The 24,989-nt window shown below is 42.4% G+C and overlaps 1 protein-coding gene across 2 annotated transcripts in view; it reads left to right on the forward strand.

Annotated features, from left to right (window-relative positions):
• The window catches only part of BICC1 (BicC family RNA binding protein 1), a 420,840-nt gene that overhangs the window by 220,316 nt on the left and 175,535 nt on the right, over positions 1 to 24,989 (forward strand). For both annotated transcript variants that reach the window (XM_063961749.1, XM_063961748.1), the window contains exon 3: positions 8,556 to 8,625. In XM_063961749.1, the coding sequence (XP_063817819.1) occupies positions 8,556 to 8,625 (70 nt within the window). The remainder of the gene's footprint in view (positions 1 to 8,555; positions 8,626 to 24,989) is intronic.

The following is a 24,989-nucleotide window of genomic DNA, read 5'->3' on the forward strand; positions in this document are numbered from 1 at the left end:
TTGCTAAGCAAAGATAAGTGCTCCAAACAATTAGTTTGCTGGAAGGGAAATTGGTTTCTTGCCCAAAGTCTTATTGGTCGAACATCTGGAGAGCAGCGGCTGTGTTCTGTGTGAGGTGCGATGCGGCACCCTTGTGAATACCGTCATTGTTTATACACTAATCGGGCCATCCAGACCATTTTATTCTAGATGCTACATGTTTCTGATGGACACTGTTCAAAAGCTGCAGCACTGTGATTGTCCGTTATATGGGGGGCCGATTATTAGAATTTAGAATCATGAAAACATATTTTAATTGGTTTCTCAGTTTTAAATGTATTTATCCAAAGGTATAGTGTGTACCAAAAGACATCCATAGTACTTAGTGACATAAACTAATATACATATTCCATTCCTTATTTCACTGCTGTGAATTAGTTGATTCTTTAAATAGTGATTGCAGGTGCATGGGAACCGCTTAATTCAAGATATTTCCAAAGATTATATATATATATATATATATATATATATATGTGTGACTTAATATTTAACATATTTAATAAGCCACTAATACAATGTGTTTGATTTGTTTACAGTTAAACTCTAATGGTTTTTAAGCATTGGAGATTTCTATTTATAGATGTGATTAATAAATGACTATGGGGGACATGTACTAAGCAGTGATAAAAGTGGAGAAATGAGCCAGTGGAGAAGTTGCGCATGGCAACCAATCAGCATTGACGTAACATTTATAATTTGCATACTATAAAAGTATACAGAGCAGCTGATTGGTTGCCATGGGCAGCTTCTCAACTGGCTCACGTCAACACTTTTATCACTGCTTAGTACATGTCCCCCTATATGTGCAATCTCTTACATCTTGGAGAGTTATTAATTTTATTATTGCAGTGCTGTGAATTATTTATCTGATTTAGGGGGACATGTACTAAGCAGTGATAAAAGTGGAGAAGTTGCCCATAGCAACCAATCAGCATTCACATAACATTTACAATTTGCATACTATAAAATTATACAGAGCAGCTGATCGGTTGCTGTGGAAAACTTCTCCACTGGCTCACTTCTCCACTTTTATCACTGCTTAGTACATGTCCCCCTTAGTTTGTAGCTTATTGGTGGAGTTTTTAGTGGAACTGAGCCCATAACAATCCTGTTTGTTCCTTATTTTGTTATGCTGTATGTTTTTAATTTTTACACTACTCTCACCCCATTCTTTGTATTCCTGCACTTTATAATTGACTAGTTATCTACAAACAGGTCAACGCAATTCCTTCTGTAAACTGCACAAGATCTATAGTTAGATTTAGAACATAGGGTTACGTAGGTGTTAAAGTTTCAGAAGTGATGTAGCGCATCTAGTTTAAGCTTATTTCCCAACAGTCTTGTTTTAGGAGGTATCACACGCTATCAGGACAATCATCCCACAGCATACAGTATAGCACAGAATATTTCTCTCAAGTGGGAGGTTTCAATGGTTTTATGGGCACCCATACTCTTTAGCTTTTTACAGGTTGAGATAAAGGGATCCCGTCAGGATCCCAGCTGTTGGGATACCGGCTGTCAGAATACCGACGGCAGAATCTCAACACTATTTGAATTTCCAATACCACCAGGATGCTGAACGACAAGCCAGTGGGAGTCAGGACAGGTAAGATGGGTGAGGGGCTAGGCTGCGGTCCAAGGGGGTTAGATTTAGGCTGCGGGGAAGGGGGGTTCGGTTTAGGCACCACTGCTGAGAGTTAGGGTTGGGCTGCAGGGGGGTGGGTTAGGTTTAGAGTGCAAGTAGGGAGGAGTTAGGGCCGGGGGGTGAGTATACTTACCTTTTCCTGTTGGGATTATGATCATCGGGATGCCGCGGTCAATATTCTGACCGCGGGAAAATCAAACCCAACCCGAGATAAACACTAATAAAGCAAAAATGGGGGCAGGTTGTATCAAAGTCTTTATTTTTTTTTATTTTTCAGAGGTTTACCGTAATACATGCGGCCATGTAATTCTTCCTAACTACACAATTTGTGTCTTCGTGAAGTTAGTTTCTTTGACAACATCACACTTTGTGTAATGGTCATGTGCCTAAACTACACATGACCTATTTGAAAGGTAACATGAGAAAAGTATTAAAAGACTTCACTCATATGACAGCTCACACCAATATCGACTTAATGTGATATTTGTAACATGAAATACAGCAGTGAGAGCGGGCATTTTTTATGGCTTGACTTCTGTGTTAGGTTCTAACATGGATGTTATGGGGGCAGTAATTTCATGGTATACTTTTGTAAACTCTGACAGGTAATCCACATAAAACATATATTACATGGCAAATAGTATTCTAAATATACTGATTTAAACAAATAATTGTGCGTGTGTTGATAGCGTTACTATGGTGTATGCTCAAAGGAATTCAACAAATACTGGGCAGATTCAGTAAATCACACGAATGCTACGAGAGTTATCCAGACAGGAGATCCTTACTACATTTTCCTCCTGTACACACAAACGTATCTAAATTAACAACAGCGGAATTATGGTTGAGAAGAAAGAATGGCCCTGCTCACACTATCACCATCTGTCAAATCAATACCCCAGGTTTATATGAGAGGCCTTCTGCCAACCCATCATACTCCACTCAAGGGGGTAAATTTACTAAGGTGGGATTTTTTGTAGAACTGGTGATGTTGCTCATAGCAACCAATCAGATTCTACTTAACATTTATCTAGCTGCTTCTAGAAGATAATAAATAGAATCTGGTTTGCTATTGGCAACATCACCAGTTCTAAAAATAAAAACCTCCCACCTTGGTAAATTTACCCAAGGTATCAAACTTCCCTCCCAATGACAGTTGTGTCCTCATACAAGTAGCCTCAATACGCCATGTGATGCCTGGCCTGAGTAGAGTCTTGCTGGACCTGGCATGCCGAGAGGGGCAGTTTGGCAGGACTGCAGAAATAATGTTTGAAGACACATCTGTTGGATAGATATCAGCCGAATGTGTGTATTGGGGGAGAGCACCTCAAGAACCTTAGTAAGAAGGGTAACAAGAAGAAAATCCACATGATCATAAAGAAAGGTTCATCTCATATTACAAGCAGTAACCAGAAAAGAGCGCACATAAAAGAAGCCCCCAAGAAAGTTGCACATGGAAAAAAAAAAAGCCCCACTGTCGTAATGCATTTTCCCTGTGGGCCTTTTTCCATGTGCCCCCCTACCCCCATAGAAACTGCAAGAAGGCCACTGCATCTGGTCTTTCCTGCAGTGCACAGGCCAACAAAAAAAGTAAGATATGTCATAATAGTCAAGAAAACCGGGAATATTTTACATAGGATGCTCCTAACCTAATACACACCCCAACTCCAACCTTTTCTGCACTTAACCAAGTACAAGTTATGAAAATAGCATCAAACCAATTAACCTTATGCATCCCAACTATCACCACTGTCCTAGCAGTATCACCAGACCTAGCCACATGAGTTTAAACATACACAAAGCATATTAAATGTCTTCTGTCCCTGCAATCTGATAATCTTAAAATTCTGTACCCAAATACTTCAGTAACTTGGTTATACAGACAACGTTCAGCTAGATCTTGTATTTTATTTTATTTTTTTGGGTGGCTTCAACTTATGTTTTAAATTGAAAACAAATGTGACATTTCAGCAAAAATGATAGCGATAAGGATGACTCTTGGTGTTTGATTAAATACTCACAGCCATTGATGTACCAGTGACAATTGAGGAAATTTTAAATAGACAATTGATATTTTTTTTTTCTGGGGTTTTTTCCTCTCCCAGTGCTGAAGTACGTGGTTTAATGTATGGTTTTTGGATGTTTTCCTTTATATGGATTTTTTTTTTTCCTTTTATCCGTTAAAGAGCAAAGGTGTTTTACAAATTAGTGTCTAGTTCAAATGCACCAATTAAACAGATACATTTTCAACGATGCATGGTGCCCCTCTGTGAATAACTAGCTTTATTCTAACAAAATCATCTTTTGTTTTTGAAAAAAAGCATGTAACCAGCCTTTTATTTTAACACAAGTAATACCAAAAGTTAAAATATCTGGTTTGAAAATCTTAAACTTTTGGTTTTGGAAGGACACAAACAAGACTTGGAAAAACAACAGAACACTAAAAATACATCAAGAGCACAGGTCTTTTCCATAATGGAATTGTATAAACTTCAGTACAAACAGGAAATCCATAATGTTGCCAAAACAGGTTATGGAGTAGAGGGGGTGATCGAGCAGGCAGGGATCATGTCTCAGGTGGTAACATGGGGGAAGGTATGTTGGCTTCACTGAAGGAGTAAAAGAGACCTTTTATGAAGGAAAGAAGCAAGGTGCCAGATGCAGTTCTTAAGCGGTGAGATGGGGGTGATTTCAGTTTGGAAGGTTACTCACTCTGTGACATTACTTTTTCACAGCAAGTATTGTAACAAGGCGTGTTAATGTGGGAGCCTGATTGTAGGACAACCCATCTATCATTAAGGTGGGGGAAACCTGTTAAACCTCATCTCAATATAGAAATTACTCCAATATAGCACAGAATGGGGAGTCATAGATATCCGGTAGATGAATGGATTTCGCTGCCGTAACAGGTTGTAAAACACTTAACGTAATTGTCATTGGAACCTACGTTTCAACAATAATTATTGTTTTTCTTTATCTTTCATTCAATCATTTGTTTTTCTGTTGATACTGGAGAACATTTTCATGATGTCTCCCTGCATATCATATACGGCTCATAAATGGCCCCACTAAAGTTTATAAGTTTTACTAGTTTATCCCTCTTAATTTGCTGTATATCCTACTGTAGAATAAGTTGGGGTTTTTCACTTTGTGTTAGGATTTGCTTCAAAGCTTTGGTTTGGCAGAAATCTGTTCCTTGAGCAAATATGGCTTACCGAGGAAAGTTGTTTCTATAATTTAACATTTCTTGTATCGAACAGTGAAGTTAATAATACCCCTTTCACACTGCAAATATATCCCGGGATATTGGGTTGCGGTGCAGTCTAAAAGCACCACTTTTGAATATCCCGGGTCGAGTAACCCTGCATTTCAACACGGTATAAAAGCAGTGTTCTATATGGGTCCGACCCAGGTCGATGTGCACTCTAAAGTGTCCAACCTGGGTTATTCAACCCTGCATTCATGTAAAAGTGCTGATTGGCTGTTTTGTGTGCCTTGATGATGTCAGCAGCCTGAGTCCTGCTACACAGGAGAGAGCAGAGAGCATTAGATATTAAGAATTAGGGGTGAGGAAGAGATTGCTAGGCAGCTTACTGCATACCTCCCAACTTATTAACAGTACAAAGAGGGACCTTGACGCGCGCTAAGTGCGTCCAAAAAGGGCGTGGCCTCGTGGCAGAGCCTCAATCGTGAGTCACGCCCCCTTTTACCGTCACTGAGGGGACATGCCCAGCACTCTCTGAGCTGCTGGCATGCTCCCTCTGTCACCTGTGCATGTGCAGAGCATCTATTCAGTGCTGCTCTGCTAAGCAGAGCAGCAGTGACAGGAGCCTCCTAACTACCCTCCAGCCCCACCGCAGGACACTGCAGCCCGGGGGTGGGACAGCGGGACAGTCCCAAAAAAAAGTGACTATCCTGCGAAAATCGGGACAGTTGGGAAGTATATTACTGGAACAGTTAAAGATGCAATTGTGTATAAAAACATAGCTCTGTCAGCCATGATTCCTACAATGCTGTGAGCTGTCCCCACCCTCTCCTTTTGTCCCCTTCTGACACCTCATTTTTCTGAGCCAAAAAAAGTCGATTTAAAATGACATCCAAGGTGTTTTAATTGCTGACCCATGTTGAGTTAAAAGGAGCCAACCCTGCAATAACCCGGGTTGAAAGTGTAGTGTGAAAGGGTCTGACCCGTGTCCCACCCGGGTCGGATCCAGGTTCAAAATACAGTACCGGGTTGGACCCGGGTTTGCGGTGTGAAAGGGATATGAATGTCATATCTTACTTTCAGTTTTTTTTTTTCCATTTCTAAAAAAATAAAGGTGTTTTATAAAGCTGCCCTATCACCTAGTAAGAGATGCAGGTCCCCGCTGCCCCCCCCCCCCCCCCCCCCTTCCCACACAGTTTCTTCAAGGCTGTGATTTTTACCCTGTTTTTGTTGTTGTTTGTTTTTTTTCTAATAAAAAAATTCCTAGTACAGTACACACCACCGACTTACTGACGCTCCTGTAACAGGGCAAGTGTCTCCCTGTCCTATAATGTAGAGTTGAGTTACAGTGTAGCGCTCAGTCCTAACTTTTAGTTTTTCACTTAGGTGGAAGTGATATATTCTAAGAGTGTGCTTGGTTTAGTTCAATGGGTGTTTTGGATATCTCCAATGGTATATTGTAACACTAAATAATTAATACTAAATAACTAAATCCCACAAATGAAATGTCCACATACAGATAATAAATGATAGCGTAGGTTTATTATTGTCAATGTTACTAACAGTGAGAGTTATGAGTAACTCTTTGTCTTTATGTAGATTGAGTGTGTGTTGTAGCCTGCGGCGTCCCGCACGGCTGCTGACACTCGTTACTGTTCAAGTCCGTATTGAAAATATATAAAAAGGTATAGTGTGTGAAATAAAATAATATATATATATATAGCGAAAAAATGTCAAAAAGCTGGAACAAAAACAAAAGACAAAAACAAAGCAAACCCCAGTCGTGGGTTTCTTCACGGTATGGGTGTCTGGGGTTAATCAGGAAAACGTCGGTTGCTCCGGACTAGTCTTTCTCTCTATACTCCGCTTCACATGGCGTGTCCTTGTTCAGACACGCCTGGAAGCCGGAGGGTTTGAGAGGCTGACCTGTCTAGGGTGAAGGGGAAACTCTGTCAGTGCTCTGCGGAGCGACTTCAGGAGTGACCCCTGCCGCATACGGAGACTCACCTTCAGTTTCCTTCTGTTCCCCCGTCGCACCTCGTCACCGACTTCTTCTCTTGGTTTCTCTTCTGTTGCTAGGCAGCGTGGTTGGTTTCCGGGTTTCCCCGATCACGTGACCGGGACTCTGCTCCGTAGTAGGCGCTTGTAGTGATCTTTGTCTGTTTCAGTATTCAGATAGCAGTGTTAGCTCCAACGCGTTTCAGCCTCTAGGGCCTTCCTTTACAAATAATGGCCACAGTAATAGCTGCTCACACACACTGCCCCCAGTATATTGTCAGTTACACATAATACCCCAGTATAGTGCCAATTACACCTAATGCCCCCTATAGTGCCAGCAGAGCACTCACCACCACTGCAGGACAGGTCCCATCCAGACTCCTGCACACCACTGGTCCAGGTCCTGGGTCTCCTCCGCACTGCAGCACAGCTATTCCTCCCGCCCACAGCCAGCAGAGCAGACCTCCGTTGAGATCTTTCTCCAAAGCTGCCTCACCTCACCACCCGGAGCAGTCTCTTGTGCACTGCATCATGGGAGGTGTCGTTTTGTCACACTGTATACAGTGCACAGAATGAGAACTACATCTCCCATGATGTCGTCCGCGGCAGGCGGCTCTACACTCTGCAGCTGCCTTGCCAGGGCACCGGGCTGGACAAAAAGCTTCTCCATGCCGTATAAGGCCAATGGGCCCGAAGTTTCCCACCCCTGATCTAGGGCAAAATACTATTTGTTGAATTATTCTAAATTCCCTGCTCCCTAGAGATGAGCGTATGGCATAGCCGATATCTGTGATAGGATTTTCAGTTATTTGGTTCTCCCTCCAGTGACTGGGATTTTTTCAGTTAATTTTGGGCGCACATCAATATTGTTATTGTTGGAACCAAATTGCAGAGGATTAGCCACATAAATCTGCTTCTCCCACATGAAGTGTCTGTTCAGTTGCCCAAGCCGGAGTGTAATGCGGTTCAGGTGCCCAAAAGCCCTACTTTGGGTGGGACTCGTGGTGCTTCTTTGTACACAAGCAGCGGATCAGAGTCTACGTTAGTGGGCGTCGCTGAATAAATCACTGCAGCACCATCTTTTGCAAATTTTCACAGATCTGCTCTGTGAGCGATTGCAGTAGAGATGGCGTTTGTGTCCACCTGTATCAGGACCAGTCATGGGGAAAGCTTATTGGGTAAAATGTTAATAATGGTGCTTGATACCACATCATGGGATAAACTTATTAAGCAGCAGATTCTACAAGCTATTGCTTCTTGGTGGGTTTGAGCACAACCTTTTTGGCACTAAGGTTACTTCTTGAGCTTTGCACTTCATATTAGTGCTGCTTTAAATTTTGCACTCAAATCCATTGAGATTGTCTGCCGCTTCTTAAATATACCCCAATATCTTTGTTAGCAATGTTGTTTTATAGGAGTATAATAGTCGCGATCATCATAACTTAATTTCACCTCTAAAGAAATTGTAATGCTGGAACATGTGTTTGTGGTCAAGTGTTTTAGATACAGGATGTTTTTATAAGAACATAAAGATTAATGTCTGATCGGAGGTTTTCATTAAGGCGGTTTCTTGACCAGACTCTGAACTGTAGATGTGAGTGTGAGAACCTTGCTGGAAACCAAAGGGGAATTATTGAATTACTAAAGATGCATTTGCTTTCTCTGCAGATTATGGAGGAAACCAATACGCAGATTGCATGGCCATCTAAGCTGAAGATAGGAGCAAAGTCCAAGAAAGGTAATGCAAGTGTACATTGTTGTGTTTCGGGATCATTATTTTGCTTTGTTTTTTATCTCTTAAAAAAATATTTTTAAATAAGGAGAACCCACCACCATTTAATAAAATCACACTGATGGCTTTTAAAGCAGGAAGGTTATTTCTACAGATTATTATTTTTGGTTAGCAATGTCCAGGAAGTTGATTCATTATATCTCATCCCTGCTGCACTGATGGAGATCATCTCTACTTGGAGAATGATGGACAGTCGGAGCCCTTAGAGATGCAGTTTTAAATTTGACGACAACTTCAAAGTTCTTATGGACATTACAGCAATAATATTTATTTTTTACCAATAATTGTACACCAGCAGGTGTCTCACAAATTTATTGGGACTTTCCTGTAATGATGTATGTTTGATTTTCAACAGCGGTGTTGTGCTTCACAAGCAACTATGTCCCCTACATTCTACAATCTCTATCGGGACCAAAGCGGATGCATTTCCCGTAATAATGCAAAATTTCAGTGATTTTCTGCAAAATGCAGTTTCAGTAGACTTCAAAAAAGTGATTTATTAATTTCTGGCGCATTCTATTTTTGATCCATGGCCTGAGCATACAGGCTGTGTTCTTCTAAGGGATCAATCATATCTGCTTACTCTGTGGTAAATGCTTTAAAGGGTAAGATACACTGGTGGATGCATAACCTCACCTAAAGGATGCAGTGAAGATGCTGCCTGTCAGGATCCCAGCAGTTGGAATACTGACGCTGGAATCCCAACACCTGTCAGAATGCCGACGCCGAAATCCCACTAGCCGGCACCTCCACTCTAAATTTAGGGGGCATATTAGGGCCAAGTATGGTTAGGTTTAGTCTTCACCCTGGTGAAAGGAGGGGGATTGTTTGGTTAGGGTTAAGCACCAACCATCGGGGGAGGTTATTGTTAGGCAGTAAGAGGGGTGGTTGGGTTTAGGCTGCAGGAAAGGACGGTTGGGGGGAAGGGGGGATAATAACATACTTCCCACCTAAATCCTCAAGGAACCAAAGAAGACCTACATCCATAGACAGCTATAAAAAAATTACCTAGTTAGATGCAAGCAGTGATTCATTAATTTGGCTACCTGGCCCCAGTCAAACTTTATCTATCTCTAGTTTTAGATACAAAGATTTAAAGTCTCATTAATTTGTTTATCTGTATTCTTCTTTAACTTTTTATTTATTTTATAGGGGTTTTGTTTTCTAAAGTTTGTCTGGTGGCTGCCTGCACAATCCCTTTTTTTTGTTCTTGGTTTATACTCTGTCTTTTGTACAGCATTGATTTCATTTAAATTTGCTTACTTTTTTAGTCTGACACACTGGCTTACATAGTGCTTTTATTCAAATATTTTATGTGTATGGTAATAGGATGGCTGTTTTTATAGGGTGTTCTGGAAGTGAATAATGAAAATATTTCCTGTGTTTCCTAATACAGAAAACATAGCGTGAATGAGGTGATACTTTATTGTAGTAGTGTTAAAAAAGCAATCATTGCCTGAAACAATCAATTTAAGGCACATACGGAATAGAAATTGTACTGTGGTGCAATCTCTATTAAACACTTGTTTATATTGCTAAATTTAATTAGTTGAAGAGAAAACTATTCTCCAAAAGACGAAATTTATCTCAATTTATTTCTTTAGGTATTTACTGTAATTTGCAAAAGTTAATTACGTCTCTGTAGAACATCACAAGTCATGAACAGGAGTACAGTTTACATAATCTTTTCAGGATAATATCTGTGCTTGCCAGTTGTTCTTGAAATATATATTTTTACACATTTCTGATGATACCCCAGGTACCACAAAAAAGGGTATTATGTTTGGTGAGAAAAAACTACCAGTAGTTTTTCCTGCATCTGAGGAATTAAATGAGGTGTGTGAGGAAGCCTGGACTTCCCCCGATAAGAAATTGATAATTTCTAAACGGTTATTGGCAGCGTACCCTTTCCCGCCAGAGGATAGGTCACGTTGGGAAACGTCCCCTAGGGTAGATAAAGCGCTTACACGTTTATCAAAACAGGTGGCGCTACCGTCTCCGGATAGGGCCGCCCTAAAGGATCCTGCTGATAGAAAGCAGGAGGCTACCCTAAAAGCTATATATACACACACGGGCATTATATTGCGACCAGCGATTGCATCAGCATGGATGTGCAGTGCTGCTGCTGCGTGGTCAGATTCCCTGTCGGATAATATTGATACCCTGGATAGGGACACTATTTTGCTGACAGTAGAGCATATAAAGGACGCTGTCTTATACATGCGTGATGCACAGAGGAATATTTGCCGGCTGGCATCAAAAATAAGCGCAATGTCCATTGCCGCCAGAAGGGGGTTATGGACTCGGCAGTGGTCAGGTGATGCCGATTCAAAAAGGCACATGGAAGTTTTGCCTTATAAGGGGGTGGAACTGTTTGGGGATGGTCTTTCAGACCTTGTTTCCACAGCTACGGCTGGGAAATCGACATTTTTGCCACAGGCCACCCCACAGCAAAAGAAGGCACCGTATTATCAAGTACAGTCCTTTCAGCCCCATAAACACAAGAGGGCGCGAGGCGCATCCTTTCTGCCGAGAGGCAACGGTAGAGGGAAAAAGCTGCAGCATACAGCCAGTTCCCAAGAGCAAAAGTCCTCCCCCGCGTCCGGTAAGTCCACAGCATGACGCTGGGGCTTCACAGGCGGATCCGGGTACGGTGGGGGCCCGTCTCAGAAATTTCAGCACACAGTGGGCTCTCTCACAGGTGGATCCCTGGGCCCTTCAAGTAGTATCTCAGGGGTACAGGCTGGAATTCAAGACGTCCCCCCCCCCCCCCGCCGTTTTCTAAAATCTGCCTTACCAGCAACTCCCTCTGCCAGGGAGGCAGTGTTGGTGGCTATCCAAAAACTGTATTCACAGCAAGTGATTGTCAAGGTACCCCTCCTTCAGCAAGGGAAGGGTTACTATTCCACAATGTTTGTGGTACCGAAACCGGACGGTTCGGTGAGACCCATCTTAAATTTAAAATCCTTGAACACTTATATCAAAAGGTTCAAGTTCAAGAAGTTCAAGATGGAATCGCTCAGGACGGTTATTGCGAGCCTGGACGAGGGGGATTACATGGTCTTCCTGGACATCAAGGATGCGTACCTACATGTCCCCATTTACCCTCCTCACCAGGAGTACCTCAGATTTGTGGTACAGGACTGTCACTATCAGTTCCAGACGCTGCCGTTTGGGTTATCCACGGCACCGAGGGTCTTTACCAAGGTAATGGCCGAAATGATGATACTCCTTCGCAAGAAGGGAGTTTTAATTATCCCGTACTTGGACGATCTCCTGATAAAGGCGAGGTTCAAGGAACAGTTGGTAGTGGGGGTAGCACTTTCTCGGGAAGTGCTACAACAGCACGGCTGGATTCTCAATATTCCAAAGTCACAGCTGGTCCCGACGACACGTCTTCTGTTCCTGGGAATGATTCTGGACACAGACCAGAAAAAAGTGTTTCTTCCAGTGGAAAAAGCCGAGGAGTTGTCATCTCTAGTCAGAGACCTCCTAAAACCGGGACAGGTGTCGGTACATCAATGCACACGAGTCCTGGGAAAAATGGTAGCTTCGTACGAAGCGATTCCATTCGGAAGGTTCCACGCAAGGACTTTCCAGTGGGACCTGTTGGACAAATGGTCCGGGTCCCATCTCCAGATGCAACAGCGGATAACCCTGTCGGCAAGGACCAGGGTGTCGCTGCTGTGGCGGCTGCAGAGGGCTCATCTACTTGAGGGCCGCAGATTCGGAATACAGGACTGGGTCCTGGTGACCACGGATGCCAGACTTCGGGGCTGGGGCGCAGTCACGCAGGGAAGAAATTTCCAAGGACTGTGGTCAAATCAGGAGATTTCGCTTCACATAAATATTCTAGAGCTAAGGGCCATTTACAATGCCCTAAGTCAAGCAAGGCCCCTGCTTCAGAACCAGCCGGTACTGATCCAATCAGACAACATCACGGCGGTCGCCCATGTAAACAGACAGGGCGGCACAAGAAGCAGGAGGGCAATGGCAGAAGCCATTAGGATTCTCCGATGGGCGGAAAATCATGTGTTAGCACTGACAGCAGTGTTCATTCCAGGAGTGGACAACAGGGAAGCTGACTTCCTCAGCAGGCACGACCTCCACCCGGGAGAAGGGGGACTTCATCCAGAAGTCTTCCAAATGCTGGTAAACCAGTGGGAAAGATCACAGGTGGACATGATGGCGTCCCGCCTCAACAAAAAGCTAAAAAGATATAGCGCCAGGTCAAGGGACCCTCAGGCGATCGCTGTGGACGCTCTAGAAACACCGTGGGTGTACCAGTCGGTTTATGTGTTTCCTCCTCTGCCTCTCATTCTCAAGGTACTGAAAAAAAGGGCATTCCGGAGGAAGTCATCCCTACCCTGATCAAAGCCAGGAAGGATGTCACTGCAAAACATTCTCACCGCATTTGGCGGAAATATGTTGCTTGGTGTGAGGCCAGGAAGGCCCCAACGGAGGAATTTCAACTGGGTCGATTCCTGCATTTCCTGCAAGCAGGGGTGACGTTGGGCCTCAAATTAGGGTCCATTAAGGTCCAGATTTCGGCCCTGTCGATTTTCTTCCAGAAAGAACTGGCTTCACTGCCTGAAGTTCAGACTTTTGTCAAAGGAGTTCTGCGTATTCAGCCTCCTTTTGTGCCCCCAGTAGCACCTTGGGATCTCAATGTGGTTTTGGAGTTCCTGAAACCACATTGGTTTGAACCACTTAAGACTGTGGATTTGAAATATCTCACGTGGAAAGTGGTCATGCTGTTGGCTCTGGCTTCGGCCAGGCGTGTGTCAGAATTGGCGGCTTTGTCCTATAAAAGCCCTTATCTGATTTTCCATATGGATAGGGCAGAGTTGAGGACTCGTCCTCAGTTTCTCCAGAAGGTGGTATCAGCGTTTTCACTTGAACCAGCCTATTGTGGTGCCTGCGGCTACTAGGAACTTGGAGGATTCCAGGTTACTGGACGTAGTCAGGGCCCTGAAAATTTATGTTTCCAGGACGGCTGGAGTCAGGAAAACTGACTCGCTGTTTATCCTGTATGCACCCAACAAACTGGGTGCTCCTGCTTCTAAGCAGACTATGGCGCGCTGGATTTGTAGCACTATTCAGCTGGCGCATTCTGCGGTGGGACTACCGCAGCCTAAATCTGTACAAGCCCATTCCACAAGGAAGGTGGGCTCATCTTGGGCGGCTGCCCGCGGGGTCTCGGCTTTACAACTTTGCCGAGCTGCTACTTGGTCAGGGGCAAACACGTTTGCAAAATTCTACAAATTTGATACCCTGGCTGAGGAGGACCTGGAGTTCTCTCATTCGGTGTTGCAGAGTCGTCCGCACTCTCCCGCCCGTTTGGGAGCTTTTGGTATAATCCCCATGGTCCTTACGGAGTCCCAAGCATCCACTAGGACGTCAGAGAAAATAAGAATTTACTCACCGGTAATTCTATTTCTCGTAGTCCGTAGTGGATGCTGGGCGCCCATCCCAAGTGCGGATTGTCTGCAATACTTGTAAATAGTTATTGTTACACAAATCGGGTTGTTATTGCGAGCCATCTGTTCAGAGGCTCCGTTGTTATCATACTGTTAACCGGGGTTCCTATCACGAGTTATACGGTGTGATTGGTGTGGCTGGTATGAGTCTTACCCGGGATTCAAAATCCTTCCTTATTGTGTCAGCTCTTCCGGGCACAGTGTCCTAACTGAGGCTTGGAGGAGGGTCATAGGGGGAGGAGCCAGTGCACACCAGATAGACTTAAATCTTTCTTTAGATGTGCCCAGTCTCCTGCGGAGCCGTCTATTCCCCATGGTCCTTACGGAGTCCCCAGCATCCACTACGGACTACGAGAAATAGAATTACCGGTGAATAAATTCTTATTTTTTTTTATGTCAATTGGTAATAAGTTGATAGTAGTATTTATATGCTTACTTACTCCTTCAAGCTGCTTGTTATGGTTTATAGTTTAGTAAGTGTCCTGTGGCTACCATGGCAACTAGCCACGTGCTGTGGTGAGCAGAGTGGCTATGAAACTCCTCCTTCTCAGCATGCTCATTCACAATACAATCCACCCTGTCCTAATGTATGGCTAACGTTAGGCAAAATCTTGAGCGCTCAACTACAGACATACTTTATCAGTCTCACCCATGTAGATATAGGACCAGATTCAAATAGCTGCAAAAAATCACGATAAATTCGCGAAAAAGGCGTATTCAGTTGTCCGAAAATGGATTCACAGTAATTTGACCACAAATTTCAATTCCGCAACTCTGAGCAGGTGATACATTTGGGGATATTCCCATTTTAAGTTAAAATTGTTGGGATTGTGCTCTGAACCCATGGGATACCCCCCTTAATGACTAGGCACTTAGAAGTTTTGGCCAATAGTGACATTTTTGGGATGAAAGTGCAAAATTATGGAAATTGGTGTGCTTCGAGTGGGACAAATTTTGTTAGACTTGCAGGAGGGAGTAATCGTTTGTTTTTGGGGTTTTTAAGTCCCCTAAAATTGCCCAAATATATACTTATACCCATTTTATGTACTCTGAATTTAATTTTAGCCCTTATTTTGCGGAAAAAGTTGCTATCATTTTCTTCATTTAAAAAAAAAATACATATAACAGCAAACTTACCCAATTTAAGTACCAGAAATATTTTTATTATAACCAATAATAAACTTTTATGCTACTTTCCGATGTTTGTTAGTTTAGCTTTTTTGGCGGGTAGGGGGCAGATTTAACCTTATTTTTGCTTTTCACTGCCAGCAACAACTTTTCATTGTAATCCCGGTTTTGTGAATTTGCTGTTGAATAGGCGAATCGCGGGAGCAAATAATACTGTTTTTGCTTAAGCTGTCACAATGTAAGTGACTGATGCTTTTATGAGAGCTGTGAGGTGTAGTAGTTACTACTGCAAGTACTTTATTGCAGGCAAAAACACAATTTACAGCCCTAGAAGGGTGAACTGTTACGCACTTAAAGATGATTTATTGATCTATTTATGAAGTGGCGATAAACCTAAACTGGAGCAAAAACGTCTGCAGGAGAAAGACACCGTAACCTATTCACAACATTATTAAGAGGTATCTCCTTTTTCAACGCTGACAAAGGGGAGTTTATTTTCCCTCATATTAACCTCATATTCCTAAAGCAAATGTATTTTTCTATACCATTTAGTGGCTTATAATAATAATCACTAATTATATACCTTTAGTTTTAATAATGTCTTTGCAAGGTTACCTCTAAAATCATCAGAATACAGTAATTATATTCAAGAAAGATTTGCACACATGATTTAGGATGTATTTTCATTACAACTGATGCTCATAAAGTTCACATCATAAAACCGTATTTGCACATTGTAAATCACCATACAATATTTGCACAAGTGTAAACTATATAAGAAAGAAATACAAGAGTATGAAAGAATTGTATGTGTGTAATATGTATTTAAATGGGGAAATATCACTTCATGCTCTCTGCAAATCACAGATGTAATCAAATCAAATTCTTCGGGGGTTAATTCGAATGTTTGAATAGTCTGTTGGGTGTCTGTTTTTTCCTATTAGATAAGAAAACAGACACCCAACTGACTTTTCAAACAATTGAATATCCCCCCTAGACTTATTAATAAATGCTGGAGAAACATCTATCTGAAGAAACATCTAAGGGGAATATATACTTTGGATTATGTATTTGTGTGTATGAGAGAGAGAGAGAGAGAGAGGGAAGACACACATTGCATACATTACATAACTACTACAATAAGGAAAATACACCATATAGGGGAAACATATGATACATATCTACCACCCTGCGAGTCCCTCTGACTTCCATCTGAACAACCTTGTGTGTCTCCTCTCCTCCATCTTCACGCTACATTCAGTACTCACCTGACTAAACTGCAAAGAACAATCTAATATTTATACCCCCCAGCATATATCTAACTGGCTTTTTCGCAGTGTGTTGAGATCCAGAAATAACCAGTATGCTCTGGTTATTGACAGCCTTGTAAAATACCAAAACTAGCATCCTTTCATTATTACAGGGAACCCTAATGCAGATTAGATCAAGGCTCTATGATTATAGTTTTCACAGATGTCTCTTGATCTTATTTAAATTCCGACAGGTGACGATCACAGCATCTTGTTGTCAACCTATTGTCTGACCATCAGTGTCTTGCATTCCTACTGGTCTATTCAAAGACTATCTGTTTATCAAAGCTAAACAGAAGCAACCTTAAAACACAAATGCATCTAGAATACAGGTTGAGTATCCCTTATTCAAAATGCTTGGGACCAGAGGTATTTTGGATATCGGATTTTTCCGTATTTTGGAATAATTACATAGTATCTGAGGTTGAAAAAAGACAATTGTCCATCGAGTTCAACCTATTTGTGGTGTCCTATGCATGATGATTTGACTAAAATTTCGGACTGATGCTGCTGTCAGCCATTGCATTTTATCCCTATTTATAGTAACTATAATGCATGACTATGCATTCCTTATCCTTATCCAATAGGAATTTATCTAACCCATTCTTAAAGGTGTTGACGGATTCCGCCATTACAACTCCCTCGGGCAGGGAATTCCAAACACGTATTGTCCTTACCGTGAAAAAGCCTTTACGCCGTATTGTGCGGAATCTCCTCTCCTCTAACCTGAGCGAGTGTCCACGAGTCCTCTGTGTTGATCTAACCAAAAACAGGTCCCGCGCAAGCTTTGTGTGTTGTCCCCTTATATATTTGTAGATGTTGATCATATCCCCTCTTAGTCTCCGCTTTTCCAATGTAAACATGCCTAGTCTTTCAAGCCTTTGCTTGTATTCCATCGTCTCCATGCCCTTAATTAGTTTGGTCGCCCTCCTCTGTACCTTTTCAAGCTCCAGGATATCCTTTTTGTAGTACGGTGCCCAGAATTGTACACAGTATTCAAGGTGTGGCCTCACTAGTGATTTATATAACGGGAGTATAATACTCTCGTCCCTAGCATCAATACCCCGTTTTATGCATGCTAATATCTTATTAGCCTTATTTGCTGCAGTCCTACTTTGGGTACTACTGCTTAGCTTGCTATCTATGAGGACACCTAAGTCCTTTTCCAGTACAGAATCCCCTAATTTTACCCCATTTAGTAGGTAGGTGTAATTTTTGTTCTTGTTACCACAGTGCATTACCTTACACTTGTCTGTGTTGAAGCGCATTCTCCATTTGGCTGCCCATGCTTCTAATTTAACTAAGTCGTTCTGAAGAGACTCTGCATCCTCCTCTGTATTTATAGCCTTACACAATTTGGTATCATCTGCAAAAATTGACACCATGCTCTCTAGACCTTCTGTTAGGTCGTTAATGAAAATATTGAACAATAGCGGTCCTAATACTGAGCCTTGCGGCACACCACTTAGCACTTCAGTCCAAGTTGAAAAAGATCCATTAACCACAACGCGCTGCTTCTTATTATCTAACCAGTTTTTGACCCAAGTGCATATTGTGCTTCCTAGCCCTGATTCTTGTAGCTTGTAGATAAGTCTCATGTGTGGTACAGTATCGAACGCTTTGGCAAAGTCTAAAAAGATAACATCCACGTCTTTACCCTGATCTAGGTTTGCGCTTACTGTTTCATAAAAGCCAAGTAAGTTGGTTTGACAGGATCTGTCCTTCATAAACCCATGTTGATTCCTTTTAATGACCTTATTGGTTTCAAGGAACTTCTGAATACTATCTCTTAGAATACCTTCCAATACTTTCCCCACTATAGATGTAAGATTAACTGGTCTATAATTACCTGGTTCAGCTTTACTTCCCTTTTTGAATATAGGCACTACTTCCGCTATACGCCAGTCTTTGGGAACCATACCTGATATAACTGAATCCTCAAAGATCAAAGATAGCTGTTTTGCCAGTTCAGAGTGAAGCTCCATTAGAACCCTTGGATGAATACGGGCCCTGGTGATTTATTAATCTTTAAATGTTTTAATCGGTCACAGACTACTTCCTCGCTTAAATAAGTACCTATCAGTGTGATATTCTCATTATTGAGATTGTGTGTCAGTCCCTGAACTGGGTCCTCTCTAGTGAATACTGTTGAAAAAAACTCATTTAGTGTGTCCGCTATGTCATTATCATTTTTGCTTAAGACTCCCAACTTGTCTTTTAAAGGGCCTATACTCTCCTTCTTTAATCTCTTGCTATTAATGTATTTAAAGAATTTTTTGGGATTCGCTTTGCTTTCCTTTGCTACTAGTTTTTCAGTTTCTACTTTAGCCGCTCTTATTTCCTTTTTGCAATTTTTGTTACATTCCATATAGTGCTGAAATGACTCTGCTTCCCCGTCAGATTTGTATTTTTTAAATGCTCGCCTTTTCATAATGAGATATCATGGTGATGGGACCTAAGTCTAAGCACAGAATGCATTTATGTTTCATATACACCTTATACACACAGCCTGAAGGTCATTTAATACAATATTTTTAATAACTTTGTGTATTGAACAAAGGTTGTGCACATTGAGCCATCAAAACAAAGGTTTCACTATTTCACTCTCACTCAAAATAGTCCGTATTTCGGAATATTCCGTATTTTGGAATATTTGGATATGGGATACTCAACCTGTATATACAAACTGGTTCATGTCACTATCTATTCATTTAACATATTCAGTGAATAAACTTGCTTGGCCATATTGTACAACTATGATGTCTGTGGCAATTATGTAAATATCTAAAATGGTCGATATTAAATATCCTCTCACACACTTACTGCTATCCCTGGATTTAGTTTCACCAAGCCGCAAAAAGCTTAGCTTGTCGCTGCAAATTAAGGTTAATTCAGCTTTAGCCATCAGTGGGGACCAACAATACTGGAGTGGCTTCCCTGAATCTCTGCTGGGTCAGATCACTATGCACATGTGTGGATGGACACTAGCTGCATATGCACATATAGCTACCTCCTTTCATCGGCAGATTTAGGTTTCTGGTGACAGGGAGAAAACCCTTGTATGGGAGTGGGGTTTTTGCTGGGGGTCCCTGAGCAGCCCTGTCGTGGTAAATTGCAGCAGTACATATTTTGGCCCACTCCCACCAGTGGTCAATAATCCTGAAGGAAGAGGCACAGAACAGGCTGCCATAAACTAGCATACATTCAGTAAATACAGTCCAGATTATAGTATCACATCCTTAATAGTATACATATTAATACTATGTCTTCAATGAATTTTCCAGGCACTGCTAAATAAATGGGTGTTTCACATTTAAAGGTCAAAGTTATCTGTGAGCGAGACTAATAGGCCCTACACATTTGACGATTGGCCACCGAGGTGCCCGACGGCCGAGACGGGCGACCCGGCGGCGGGGGGGCAGTGACGGGGGGAGTGGAGTTTCTTCACTCCCCCCGTCACCCGGCTCCGTAGACTTGCAGGCAAATATGGACGATCTCGTCCATATTGGCCTGCATGCACAGCCGACATGGCACCAGCGATGAACGAGCGCGGGGCCGCGCATCGTTCATCGCTGGTGCCTCCACACTGCACGATATGAACGTTATCTCGTTCATTAATGAACGAGATCGTTCATATCGTGCAGTTATGTCGCCCAGTGTGTAGGGCCCATTAAACTCTTGTATATTTGTTGTGGGTTTTTTATTTTTTATTCTGCAACCACTGGGTGACTTTGAATAAGTTTTCAAATGGTTGTAACTATTACATTTTCTCCAGCATACTGTATTTACTTGAGACTTTTGAGTTGCTAACACTGACAAAGGTACCGTAATATAGAATGACCTCTGTATTGCCTCTTCGCTGGATGGAAAGACATTTTTCTCCGCTTAAGTTGAAACCAAACAGTCTACTTTGCATGTGTTCTTCACGCATTAGGTTTTTGTTCTAGTCTTCTACCTTTCCAAGTAACTACATTTGACAAGTAGGAGAACAGACTTTATACAAGAGAAATAACGCAAACTGCATGCTGTCCTGTTCCTTTTGGCTACAAATTTGATGAGCAGTTTGTTCTGTTTAATAAGTTTTCCTTGTTTTTTTTTTGTGTTTTTTCTTTTATTAACGTGACCATTTTTCTAAGAACCGAATATATAAAGAATACCTTTTAATTCTTAATAAATAAGCACTTGTTGCCTGCATATAACCGAGACAACCACATGCCGTTTTAGATGGCAACTACAGCCGCTAAAAACTATTTATTCGCCCCCTGTGAGCCCGTAACAAATATTCCTGCTAATCCATCAGTTACCTATATACTAGTGACATCCATGATGCGGATCATAACATCATGGATTATAGTGAATGGATAGGATGTGTTCTCGTGAATGTTAGTTTAATGGACAAGATGCTTTTATTCTGTTTTGCGTGCCTCTGTAAATTGGCCTAGTGACCACACAATTTCACAGTGAGCGTTCATATGCGTATTGTATTTTTATGCAAAAGGACGGCCTACACCGTGTACCAGCAAAAGGGCACTTAATGTAGTATACTCAGTAACCTGATACAAGAGCAGTAATCTAATGGGCCCTACACATATAAAGATCCACCGCCGAGCTGCCCGACGGCGGATACGGCCGACGGGCGACCCGACGGTGGCGGGGCGGGGGGGGGGGGGGGCAGTGACGGGGGGAGTGAAGTTTCTTCACTCCCCCCGTCACCCGGCTCCATTGAAGTGCAGGCAAATATGGACGAGATCGTCCATATTGGCCTGCATGTACAGCCGACGGGGCACCAGCGGTGAACAAGCGTGGGGCCGCGCATCGTTCATCGCTGGTGACTCCACACTCAAAGATATGAACGTTATCTCGTTCAGTAATGAACGAGATCGTTCATATCTTTGAGGAATATCGGCCAGTGTGTAGGGCCTATAACCCTTAACCACCAATCTACAATTGCAACTGTCAATATCCGTACAGCAGCATCCCGACCGCCAGAATGCTGGCAGCGGGGTGAGCGCATTGAGGCCCCTTATGGGCTCGCTGCTCTCGCCACATGTTCTTTTCCCACTCTGGGTGTCGTGGACACCCACGAGTGGGAATAGCCCCAGCGAGTCTGTCGCCATTCTCGGCTGTCGGGATTCCAGCGTCTGTATCCTGAACGCTATGATCCCGACAGCTGGGATATTAACTACATCCCTCTAATATAGCTGTACTTTGTGGAAGGAGGAAAACTTTGCTTTCATACAGTACTGTATATGGTGCCCTGACTAATTTGTTGTATAATAATGCTGAATAACTTAAGACATTTTGAATTAACTGTTCTTTACGTGCATACAGCGAGCAACTGTTCCTGATAATGTGGTATATTTATAATTAAAAGAATGTTCAGACATCCAGGATAGGCTTGTATATGTGTTATATCTTAAGTGCAATTCCACTAATAACGGAATCTCCTTTTTACAGTGATAATCTCAATTCATTATACAACTGCCATCCCTAATGTGAACAAATCATAATAATCCAACAGCCCACAATAAACCCCATATAATATACTATAAGAATAGCTTAATTGTTACCTTTTGTAAGTTATCCTTTATAAATCAGCCTACTTACACAGTCCGGAACTGAATCACCACATATGTGAGTGTTTCTTTGTGTTCACAAAATTGATAAATTAGACTTCCAGAATTAACTATGGATTGTCACAATTGTATTATAAATTATGGATATTTTGGGCATACATCTACATACATTTGGTAAAACCCACTTTTTTTGCTGGTGTGCACACCTCGACCCGGCTATGTGTGAACAGAAATGACCGGGATCAGAGTCCTGGGTCTGTGACCCTGCTCAGTTATTCCCGGGACCAACCCTGGTCTCCTACAGTGTTACAGGAGAAACCTGGTTGTGCCTAAAAGAATCCGATTGGCAGGCACAGTAGCACTTGGAGAAGTCTTCATCTCCAAGCATCCCCTGTCATTCGACCGGTTCACACCAGACCCAGATCCCTTAAAGATCTGGTGTGAACAGCGACAACCCGGAAATAACAGTGGAACAGCCGCCACAACTGAAAGGGGAGAGAAGTACTAAAACTCTGGTTTCAACCTGTGTTCAACCCGAGCCTTGTGTGAAAGGAGTATGGTCAAACTTTATTTTTTTTACCCTGGTAACTGAATGAACTTTATGGTTGTGTGTTTTAATTTAAACATATCATAGGGGAGAATTATTTATGGCTGTTAAATTGCTGTATTTCCATTATATTAACTCCGACATTGAGATATTATATGATAATTCAGTCAAATACATACAGTATTTTAATTTCTTTTGATACAAGTGAATGAAAGGGCCTGCCCATAATATAGTTTTCATTCAGTGAATACAAATAGTTTAAAGATCAGTAATATGGGGCCGGATGTAATGGCGTGCGATACGGCTAGAGCTCCAAGATTACGGGCGAACTCGTACGTTTTCTTAAAGCAGCAAACATTTACAAGGTCGGTTTTGCCTTGTAAATGTTTGCTGCTTTAAAATAACGTGCGAGTTTGTCCATAATCTCGGAGCTCCGGCGTCTTGCACTCCATAACATCTGGCCCATTGAGTGCTAGATCACAAAGTTAAAGTTTTTGTCCTCAAAAGCAAAAGAGCGCACTTCAGCGATGATTGACAATGGCTTGTACCTGGATTGACCTTTATGTTTTAGGATCTATTTCCACATTTTCATGGAATTGCCCATGACAAAACTTTTAAGATCTACATTAATATTTGCTATTGTACGGTCTACTTATTAACTAAGAATTACAATTTACGGGAAAATTCAATTGCCCATGATCAGGTATTTTTTTCCATGATTAATCAATTTATTTTTGTTTTTTTCCACACTGTTTTCCTGCAAAAAACGCACTTGATTCGGGATAAGTTCCCAGATCCATGTGTTTTTCACGATCGCTGCCATGAAAACACGGCACTTTCTTTATATTTTGTTTATCCTGCCTCCGGGCAGGGAAAACAACATCTCCGATAGTGCCGACTATCAGGGATAATTGAATCCCCCCCCCCATAGTCTAATAAGAGGTAACACAGCCGTAACTAGGTGTGTGCTAGTGGTGCCCGCCACCCATGTCCCCCCGCCGTCTTTGGCCCGGCTACCTCTTACATAGGTAGCCGGGCAGCGCTACAGCTCCCCCACAACTCCCTCCCTTCCCTTGTGCTGGGAGAGATGTCGTCTCTCCCAGCCCGCCCCCAGCCCACCTGCTTGCGAAGAGCGTATTGCAGGAAGAGGAGAGGGAAGGCACATCTACCATGCCTGCTCGTCACAGGGGAGTCTCTCTCTCTCTCTCTCCCTCCCCCCCCCGACTGCCTTATTGTGTAAAAAAAAAAAGGGGGACTTCCTGTCATACTGTGTAAAAAATAAAAAAGAGGGGGACTGCCTGTCATGCTGTGTAAAAAGAGGGGGACTGCCTGTCATACTGTGTAAGAAAGGGGGACTACCTGCCATAATGTGTAAAAAAAAAAAAAGGGCGACTGCCTGTCATACTGTGTAATGCCTGTCACTATGTAAGAAAGGGGAACTGCCTGCCATATTGAAGGCGACTGACTGCCCTCTTGTGTAAAAAAGGGGGGACTGCCTGCCATACTGTGTAACAAAAGGGGGTCTGCCTGCCATACTGTGTAACAATAGGAGGACTACCTGCCATACTGTTTAAAAAAGGGGGACTGCCTGACAATGTTTAAAAAAGGGGGACTCTGCTGCCTACTGTGTAAAAAGAAAAAAAAAAGGGGGGGGGGGGGACTATGCCTGCCTAATGTGTAAAAAGGGAAACTCTGACTCTGCCTGCCGTAATGTGTAAAAGGGAGGTTTGTGGCCACTCCCCTTCCCCTATATTTTTGGCACAAGCCTACGGCGTGCACTGCCCCTGATTTGTATATGCGGGGGGGGGGGGGGGTTCGTTCTTGAAAAAGGTCAGCAGACCGAAACGCGTTGTACGGACGTACATGCTGGTATCCAGGAGGGAGCTGTGCAGGAAAAGACTTGCCTACAAAGGGTTCACATACCAACTGCGGTGGTGCCGTGCTTTTCAAGCGGTTCCTTTGCTTTATCATCAGGCTTAGCCCACCGCACCCCTTTCCTTTGGTGAGATAAAATACATTCAATATCTGCACAGACACTTTATGGACAGCACCATGCTTTTTTTAATGTGTATGTTTAAATAAGTGTAATATGCATTTGCACTTTATTGTTATTAAATACTTGGAAAGGTGTTGTTTCCATATCATTTAATTCAAACATGTATGATTATTAAGCGCCAGATCCTGCACTTTCTTTTGCATTGTATACATTTCATTTGGAGATTGGTGTCGTTCTCCCAAAAGTGTAGGAGGCTGCTTTAATCATTTTATT

Source organism: Pseudophryne corroboree, chromosome 3 (genome assembly GCF_028390025.1).
Source record: "Pseudophryne corroboree isolate aPseCor3 chromosome 3, aPseCor3.hap2, whole genome shotgun sequence".
Taxonomy (NCBI): domain Eukaryota; kingdom Metazoa; phylum Chordata; class Amphibia; order Anura; family Myobatrachidae; genus Pseudophryne; species Pseudophryne corroboree.